The sequence below is a fragment of the Cannabis sativa genome, chromosome X (assembly GCF_029168945.1).
Source record: "Cannabis sativa cultivar Pink pepper isolate KNU-18-1 chromosome X, ASM2916894v1, whole genome shotgun sequence".
Lineage (NCBI taxonomy): Eukaryota > Viridiplantae > Streptophyta > Magnoliopsida > Rosales > Cannabaceae > Cannabis > Cannabis sativa.
Window position 1 is genome coordinate 68,730,567 of NC_083610.1, and position 10,097 is coordinate 68,740,663.

Sequence of the window (10,097 nt, forward strand, 5' to 3'; positions counted from 1 at the left end):
GTAGTTGTTTTTCTACACTTTTTTTTTTCATGAATTCGAAACAGCCCATGTTTTGATTGATTCTGATCGTCTTCTCAGGTGAAATCGCCAGAATTAATAGTGGTTCTCTTTTTGGTTGAATTTTTCGTTTCGATTGAGTTGGGTTATTACGTGATGGTTGTCCAAAAAGTATGGATCCTGAGTTAAAGGTGTGTAAATGTTATTTGCATAATTTTTTTTTATTTAGATTGTATATATATTTATTTAACCAACTGAAAATATTTTTATAATATTATTATTTTTTTTTTTTGGGTTAAAACTGAAAAAAAAAATCCTAAAAAAAATTGTTATCAAACTATCTCATATCCACAAAATTCAGAATTAGCTCTACCTTATTGGTCAGCATTCAATTCATATTTCTTCTCTCTTTTCCTTTTCTCTTCTTCTAATTTATTTTGTAATAACTATGCCGGAAAATATAGAAAACAGAGGAGAATATTGTTCATACCCACAAAAATGGCCGTGGACTGGACTCAACTTCCTCCAGAACTTGTAGAATCGATCTCCAATAACCTCACAACCTATGCCGATTACCTCCGATTCCGAGTTGTCTGCCGGAGCTGGCGATCCTCCGTCCCCAGTACCCCAAACAACCTACCTCCACAACTTCCATGGCTGATGCTACCCAAATCCCGCCACCGCCGACCCCACTCCGCCGCCTTCTTCAACCTCTCAAGCAACAAAGTATATCTCATCAACCTTCCTGAAGCTTTATCTCACGGCAAGCGTTGTTGCGGCTCTTCTCATGGCTGGCTCGTAATCCTCGACGAAACCCCCTCACTTCTCCTCCTCAACCCTCTGACCAGATCCAAATTCCACCTCCCTCCAATCTCCACCTTCCCCAACGTCCTCCGTTTCTCTTACTCGGAAATTGGCCGAGAATACGCCCTCCGATCCCCCTCCGGCGAGTCATACACCCAAAATCTGAGACAAATCCGTGACTCTTTCGTCAAGAAAGTGGTCCTCTCATCCAGCCCAAAAGAATCCAACGGTTTCGTCGCTTTAGCCATACTTCACGAAACAGGGGATTTGGCATTCTGTAAATCCGGTGACCAAACATGGACTTTCATCGAAGGTGCATCTTCTTACAGTGAGGATGTCATACACTATAACTCCTCCTTTTACGCTGTGAACAAATACGGCGTCGTTGCGGTATGCGATGTCGGTGGGTCAACATCACCCAGCGTTTCGATCATCATCGAAACGCCGACACAAGTGGGTGCCGATATGCAGTATTTGGTGAGTTCAAAGGATGATTTGGTTTTGGTTTCTCGGTACTTGGAGATTGATTACGATAATTCTGAGGAGCTTTATCGAACGGTTGGATTCAACGTTTTCAGATTGGATTGGAGTGATGAAGATGAACCCAAGTGGGATAAAGTTAACGACTTGGGAGATCAAATGTTGTTTATTGGGAAAAATTCGTCTTTGTCTTTATCGGCTTCTGATTTCCCAGGATGTGTTGGAAATTGCATATATTTTACTGACGATTACTCTGAGCTCAACTACGAGAGTGTATTTGGGGAATTTGATTCTGGCATTTTTTGTTTATCTGATGGAACCATTGAAAGGAAATGGAACTCCCATTGTACTGATTATTGGCCTACTCCTATTTGGGTCTCACCAAACCCTTTTTAAGCTCCAAAATTTTATTATAATTGTGTTGTGTTGTGTACAATAAAAGACTTGTGGTGTTGTATAACAAATTTTGTATTTGCATGTAATAATCTTAATTCTCTCAATGAATATCTTCTTTTTGCTTTAAGGTGATTGAGTGACTCAGATACTCATTTCATGGGTTAAAAAGGAAAATTTCATTACTATATTTATTAGATAAAACGGCCTTGAAGACAGGCTCTGTTTTATCTTTCTAGTAGAATATAATACAGACACAAACTGATACTACCATATCTATATCAACACCATAAAACATCAGAATACAGTAATATATATATATATAGGTAGGTTGTTTAAGCCATTTTCTAAGCGATGCAACGCATGGAGTAGATGGAGAGAGGAGAGTCAACCATGGTGATGGCAGTGGGGTGATCACTCTCGATCCCATAATCCATAATCGGACGGTACTCAAGCTCATCGTCATGTTCGCACACGAATTCGGGTATTTCAATCTCACTCCTCTTCACATAATCCCAGAGAAACTCCATCCGGATCACGTAGTTTAGTTTCTGGTACAAGCTGTAATGAATTGAAATGAATCCATTTCAATTGACCAATGAAAGAATCATGAGTAACATTTTTTTGGAACAAAATAATTCTCATCATCACAATCAATGATTCGATCTTACCCTCCGCTGAAAAGGAACCGACCAAAGGTGGCTAAGAAGAGCCTGGACTGTATCCCTGGATGAACGAAATAAACAGCTTCTAGATTATCCTTAACTTGAGCCGGAATAGCCTCATAGATAGATCGGAGAGTTGAGATTCCGGGAAAATTTTCAGACCGATTAACATCTGTGTGGATGTACACCATTGAGAATGGTTTCTCATCATCTAAGTTTGGGAATACTCTGTCTTCTAGATACTTGTTAACAGCTTCACTACTCACAAGTCGAGCTGATAATAAAATATAATTAATCATCAAAAACCTAAAACATATAATCAATCAAAAATATATGTTCATTACCAGGGAAAAACTTTCCGATGACTCGCAGAATGTTGTGGCCGTGTTTATCACGGCCTTGGATCTTGAACAGTTGAAGTTTGTCGATGAGGTTGAGTTGATGTTCAAGAGAAAGTGAAGAAGAAAAAGGGGAATTCATATTCATGGTTTGTAAAGTGGGAGAATGTGATGCTTTTCCTACCCACTCTCTCATATTTATCTTTATAATAACAAGTAATGGTTTATTTATTTAATTCTATATTTAATTGAAAAGAGGTTTCCTTTCAAAACGTAGAAAATGAAATATCAGTAGTGCAAATACCAAGCTTGATTGTGTGAAGACAAAACAAAATATTGACAACACAAAGCATTATCCGTTTGAATTTTAATTTATGATTTTAAAATATATTTTTTAGTTTTTATTTTATTTTAAATTTTATATAATTAAAATTATTATTTAGACTAACAAAAAATTGACACATACTATTTTATTTGGGCTTAACGAATCTGTTTTAAAAAATTAATGGACTTAAAGAAAACGTAATCTAAGAGATTATTACTACTAATTTTTGAGGTTGGGGAGTAAACTTCATTAACCCTAAGTTTTTGGGGACTATTATGTCCTTTCTTTTTTTAGTGCAATATATATGAGCTTAATGTAAGTAAATAGTCCTATTTCTTTAATGTCTATCTTTTAAAATAATAAAACAAATATCCTTTTTTTTATTTTTAATACCTAAAATATCATTCATTATATAAAAGGTATTATAAAAATGTCTTAGAGTAATATGAATATAACATACAAATACTATACCTTAGAGTAATATGAGTATTATGTCCTTTATTATTTTTTTTACTGATATGTGTTCTTTTAATTTTATTTTTATTTCTTTCCTTCATGATATATAATATAACATACAAATATTATACCTTAGAGTAATATGAATATACCACAACAATTCTATAGTCAAATAAATATATATAAAAAAACTTAAATAAACTTCCACAAGTTTTTTTTTCTCTTTCTTTCATGATATACCATAGCAAATAAAAATAATATACCACTCTATTTATTTATTAATATATCATAACACATAATAAAGATATACCGTACAAAATAAAAAAAAAATACTAAAACTTAAATTAATATTTAATAATTTTTTTTCTTTTTATCCTTCACGATATACCATATCACATACAAACGATATACCTTAGACCAATATGAATATACCATAAACTTAAACTATTAAATGATTTTTTATTCTACGATATACAATAGTATATAAAAATTATATTCTGCAATCATAAGCATAAATACTATATAGTGAAAAATGAATATACCACCAGTATAGTGGAAAAAATATATACATACCAAAAACTTTATTTAATATTCCACATGTTTTTTTTTCTTTTTCTTTCCTTCATGATATACTAATGAACATAAAGACAATATTTCCTAGTGAAATATAACTACACCTCAAACTTAAACTAATATTCCACATTTTTTAATTTCCGTCTTTCGTTTATTATATACCATAGTACATTAAAATAATGTACCACAATCTTAAACTAATATACCACCTTTCAGTTTTTTTTAATATACTATTGCACAGAAAAACGATATACTATTGTGCAAAATAGTTATACCAAATACTTAATTATTCAAGGTTACAATTGTAATTTCTTCATCAAACTTTTAACAGAATGGACATTTTGTTAATTTTTTTATAAAAAGGGACATTTATTAACTTAATTGTTAGATTTATGGTCATTTTGTATCTTGGCCCTTTTTTTATTGGGGTGACAATTCAAGTCATGACCCGACAACACAATACCAACTCGAGATGAATCATTGCGAGTTAGGGACCTAGAAAATAGACGCGGGTCGAAAATAGGTCTAACATGAATGACATGATTATTATTATTTGGGTTGGATTAGGGTTTACGCACGTGTCACGTGACATGAAATCGACACAATTAACCCATTTATATCCAATATATTATTAAAATTATTAATTTATAGTTAAATTCTTTTTTATTTTCATAAAAAAAAAACAGAAAAAAAAAATTATACTTGATAATAATATTTTTGTCATTCTATTATTTATTTGAAACTTGATATATATACATATAGAGGAAGACTATGATAGGACATAGCATAAGTTCCCTATCGGTAGGGAAACTTTTTTGATTATTGATTTTAGATCATGTGGTTATTAAGATATAAGGTGTATACTCTTACGATAGAACTGCTAATATATAATTAAAACTTTATACATATTATAATAATATTTAATTATATATTTATTTTAAAAAATAAAATAATATTAATAATTAAAAAAATTATTAATTTTTAATTTGAATTATTATTTTTTTAAATTCTCTCATATGTAAATCTTCACAGTTTTCGCACTAATATTACCTTTGCTATAATTTTTTTTCTCACTCAATATTAAACTAGTGTGTTCTTGCCATTATTATATTTTAGATTAATTTACTCTCATAATAAAAGATTTTATTTAAAAATATTTTATTATTAAATTAATTTTATTAGAAAAAAATATAATTTTAATGACATATTTGGATATATATATATTTCTATTTTTTTTTTTAAAAAAAGAGTTTTTACACTACATACTGAAATTTCTAACTTTATTTTATTTTTACTGTGGGACAGATTTTTTTTTCAAAAATACTGTGTAAGTTTCATATTGTGTACTGTGTAAAGTTTTCACTGTTGTTCTACAGTTATTTTTTAGTTGTTCTAATGTTATTTTTTATTATTCTACTTTGTTGTTTTACAGTTGTTTTAGGTTGTTTTACAAAAAGACAGTATTTTTGTAAAAAAATTCCATGTGACAGTAAAATTGTAAACTTTTATCCAAAATTTAGTATTTTTGTAAAAAATTTTAAAAAAATAGTCTAAAGCAAAACAAATGATAAAATAAAAAGGAAAACAAAGACCAAATCAGCCCATTTCTCTCTCTTTTTTTTTTTTAAAAAAAATAAAGAAAAGAAAACAGCCCACTTATGCCAACAGTTATAAATTTTTATTTAAAAAATAAAGGGATAATTTCACAGATACACAAAAACAACAAAAAAATTACAAAAATACGGTTTCACACAATTTTAAATATTTTTACGAATTTTTTGATTTTATTTACAGAAAAAACGGTCTTTTTATGTTGTATTCATGTTAATTTGTTGTTGATTTTTTGTTATATATATGTTATTTTTTGTTATTATTTAGATGTTATTTTCATGTTACTTTTATGTAGTTTTTTTGTTGTTTTCATATTTTTTTACCAGAAACTGTGAAAATGTAAAAAAAAAAAATTAATAAAACGTAAAAATGTAATTTTTTTACAAAAAATAGTGTCTTGTGTAATTATCCCAAAAATAAATAGAAAATACACATTCATAAATATGCACAATCATAACATGCGACATCAAGTAATTTTATGGAATAAGTTGAAAAATACCGTTTTTTTGTATCCATTAATCAAAAATACCCTCATATTATTTTTTTATTATAATATATCTACTTTTTTTGAGTGGATTGCCTAATATATCCTCACTCTCTACTTAAGTCTAGCATATAATTTACATAACCTAAAGGGTCTAATTGAGACATCATCCATAAAAGTGGGTATATCTAAAAAAATATGAAAATGGAGGTAAAAATTAAAACAAGTAAAGCAAAGTGGGTATACAATGTAATTTCCTCTAATTTTATTGTAATTGGGCCACAAAACCTTCCCATAGTATGAGGTAGAAATCAATGGTCATAAACCCTATATATATTTTTGGGTTGAGATGCAAAATGACCCTAAATTTGGTAACTAAGTTAGTAAATGTCCACTTTTTAAAAAAATTAAGAAAATGGCCAAATCTAATAAATTAGCTAATAAAAATTATAAAAATATATTTATCACATATTTTTTTAAAAAAATATATATAATAACAAAATTAAGTTACATAATTTTTTTAGTATTGCATATTATTATATTGTAACAAAAATAAATAAATATATTAGATCATTTAAATATATACAGCAGTATTAGATATATCGTAGTACAGAAAATTAATATACCGTAGTAATAAAATTATAGGGCAAGACTATGGTAGGACTTAGCATAAGTTCCCTACCGGTAGGGAAGTTTTTCTGACTATTGATTTTAGATCATGTGGTCATTGAGATGTAAGGTGTATACTCTTAAAATAAGACTGCATGTATACAATTAAAACTTTATATATATTATAATAATATTTAATTATATATTTATTTGTAAAAAAATATAAAATAATATTAATAATTAAAAATTTATTAATTTTTAATTTGAATTATTATTATTTTTTTAAAAGTTAATTTGAATTATTTTTATATAAGTATTTATTTTCAAAAAATAATTTTACTTAGGAATTTTACTATCAATTTTTTTATACTAATAGTTAACTATAATAAAATTGACTACTTAAGTACTTTTATTACCAATTTATTTAGATACATAATTCTACTATAATTATTTTTTAAATTAATTTGCGTTATTAATTTTCTTTTATCAAGAATGATAATTTCTATTAATCAAATCGAGCCAATTACATCCACAAGGGGATTCTCCTTTAAAAGAGAAGCTTACAACTCAATTTTATTTATGCTGGACAACTTCTTTTCTTGTACAATTTTATAAGTCTACTTTTGAAGTTCTCTTTAATACTACTATCTATATAACTCAAATTCATACACTTTTTTTTTATTATTTATACACAAATTTGGGTTTAGCCAAATATCATAAATTGCACCTTTTAACACATTTTTATGAATATAATATAATTTTTATGACATATTCTATTTTTTTTTTCATTTTTAAAATTATATGTGTTTTTTTTAAACATATTTTTTTTTTTCAGTAACCAAAAAAATTTAAAATACGAAGACCATTAACTTAAAGTAAGAAAAAAAAAGTTTGTTCATGTATACATACACAGTACACACCACATATATTTCTTTTGAATAAGTTGAGAAATCTTTTTTATTACTAAAAATCTACCAATTAATATTCTAAGTCAACATAAAATTAGTGTTTTAATTATGCTCTAAACTCTATATATAAAATTATTCATCTCTTACCATATAATAGATAAAATAGTTGAGAAAATGAGTCTTTACTATTTTTTTTTTTAAGAATTATGCAGTACTTGGCTCATTTTCTTGAAGTTTTGTTTTTCAAAATAATTTTTTTTTTATATATATATATATATATATATATATTTATATATTTGAAAGCATATGTGGGTAAAGAATTTTGATTCCAATTCTGTCAGTAGCATGTGATTATTTTTTTGTAGTAAATGGAGATAAAAATTGTGACAAGTTAAATTTACACACTGAGATATCAACAAACTAGTCACAAATTAGGTAGTTTCAAATCTCTCAATTTTGCAAAACAACATCTTTGAAAATTGATGAAATTACTTTACCATAACTAAGAAATTGATTTAGTGACGTCAAAAAGTCAATTAGGTATCAACAATATAAGTCTATACTCATATAACGTCCCGATTGACGTAATGACATTAACACAGGTGCGGGATGTCATTCTAAAGGCTGGTTGTTAATGTAAGCGCTATTATTAAACAGTCTTTAATTAAAGAGTCATAACTCACTTAATCTTGACACGACTAATAATTATACCGTTCTTATATTTACCATAAACGTCTTGACATGATAGTACAAATTGTGTATCATAGGATGTATATAAAATGACTTTTTTTATTTATTTGCTTTTTTCGATTTATTTTAGCATATAATAATATAAGATCGTATGCATTTACCACCAAACTGAAAGCTTTGCCAATTTAATTGTTAGGAACTAGTTATAACTTAGTTAAAATTTGTGATTATCACTCTAAAATAGAAAATACTAATTAAGTGAAATAGTATTATATTATTTTCCTTCATAAAATATTTTTATAGAATTAATCTGATATATTTTTAAGTTTATAATATTTTGTTTGATTCAATGTATTTTTTTTAAAAAATAATTATAGTATATATTTTGTATTTTAAAAAACTTTGAAAAAGTAGTAAACATTACTAAAATAATCACTAAACTTTTAACTAATCACTAAACAATAGTATACTTTAAGCAGTAAAAAATGTGTTAATATTAGTACTTTATAAAATTTGTTTATAAAAATATTCTAATATTTAGTTAATTTTGTAAAAAAATATAGCATTTTATGACACATTTAAAAAAAAGTTAAAAATAAATAAAAGTTGATACTTTTATAATCAACAAAGGCATAAAAATAACAGTCCACAAATATCTCATCCAACTAAAACGTGGCAATCTACAAGCTCCTCACCTAATACAGATCCCCACCCGCAAGTGAATGACACGACCCATATTTAGCATAGTGTGCATCTCACCTCCCACCCAAACGTTTGTCCGTACATAGTCCCACCCTTTCCATTGCCTTGCAATCAGCTACGACAAAACTTTTGTACATTTTTTTTATTCAACTTGTAATTGGTTCATTAAATTTCTCTATATATACCACAAAAAATTATAACAATACTAAATTAATACTCAAAAAATATATATATCATGCTAACAAAATTATATATACTACCATTAAAATATGAATACATACCAAAAAATTTATATATAATAAAATAGAAACTAAATATCATATTAAATAAATAATATATTATTGACAACAAAAATCATATACCATACAATAAAAATAAAACGTATATACCTACAATAAAAAATAAAACAAAATAATATAATATTATTAAAAAAAATTATATATATCATATTAACAAAATTATATATCACCTTTATGTATACTAAAATAAAAACTAAACATGCATTATCTAAAATAAAATGATATACTATACAATAAAACTTATATACCATATAACATAAAATATATACCTTACAATAAAAATATATACAATAATAACAACAAATAAAAATAAAAATATATAGTATGCTAATAAAATTATATATCATGTCAACAAAAGTACAATAGAAAATAAAACTTAAATATTATTTAAAAAAATTATATACCGTATAACAAAAAATACATATACCATACACCAAAACATATATATAAATAATAATAATAATAAAAATATAGATTACTAATACATATATGTATATGTATGTATACTATACTAACCAAATTATATACCACAATTAAAATATATATACCATGACCATTGTATATAATAAAATAAAAACTAATTAAATATTATTCAAAATAAATAATCATACAATCAAAAAATATAAAAATAATAATTAAATATATGTAGCATGGCAATAAAATTATATACATACATTAAAATATTTTTATTATGCTAATAAAATTATATACCACTATTATACATATCATAATAAAAAATAAATATCATCTAAGAATAATAATA

At 26.3% G+C, this 10,097-nt stretch overlaps 2 protein-coding genes across 2 annotated transcripts; one reads left to right on the forward strand and one right to left on the reverse strand.

The window, feature by feature from the left end:
* Nucleotides 1-495: 495 nt before the first annotated feature.
* LOC115714147 (F-box protein SKIP23) lies at nucleotides 496-1,804 on the forward strand. The gene has a single exon (XM_030642717.2). The coding sequence runs from the start codon at nucleotides 496-498 to the stop codon at nucleotides 1,675-1,677; it is 1,182 nt and encodes a 393-aa protein (XP_030498577.1). The 3' UTR covers nucleotides 1,678-1,804.
* Nucleotides 1,805-1,829: 25 nt separating this feature from the next.
* Nucleotides 1,830-2,997, reverse strand: LOC115714156 (uncharacterized). The gene is made up of 3 exons (XM_030642728.2): nucleotides 2,684-2,997; nucleotides 2,346-2,613; nucleotides 1,830-2,235 (listed from the first exon to the last, which is right to left on the reverse strand). Exons 1-3 carry the CDS (start codon nucleotides 2,871-2,873, stop codon nucleotides 2,022-2,024), a joined length of 672 nt encoding a protein of 223 aa, XP_030498588.1. The 5' UTR covers nucleotides 2,874-2,997; the 3' UTR covers nucleotides 1,830-2,021.
* Nucleotides 2,998-10,097: the final 7,100 nt, after the last annotated feature.

Bases quoted from the DNA above. Each gene is read 5' to 3' on its own strand.
- LOC115714147 (XM_030642717.2), top strand. From the start codon at position 496: ATGGCCGTGGACTGGACTCAACTTCCTCCAGAACTTGTAGAATCGATC.
- LOC115714156 (XM_030642728.2), bottom strand. From the start codon at position 2,873: ATGAGAGAGTGGGTAGGAAAAGCATCACATTCTCCCACTTTACAAACC. The intron at 2,614-2,683 runs GTAATGAACATA...TTTTATTATCAG, and splicing joins CATCGGAAAGTTTTTCCCTG to CTCGACTTGTGAGTAGTGAA. The intron at 2,236-2,345 runs GTAAGATCGAAT...AATTCATTACAG, and splicing joins CGGTTCCTTTTCAGCGGAGG to CTTGTACCAGAAACTAAACT.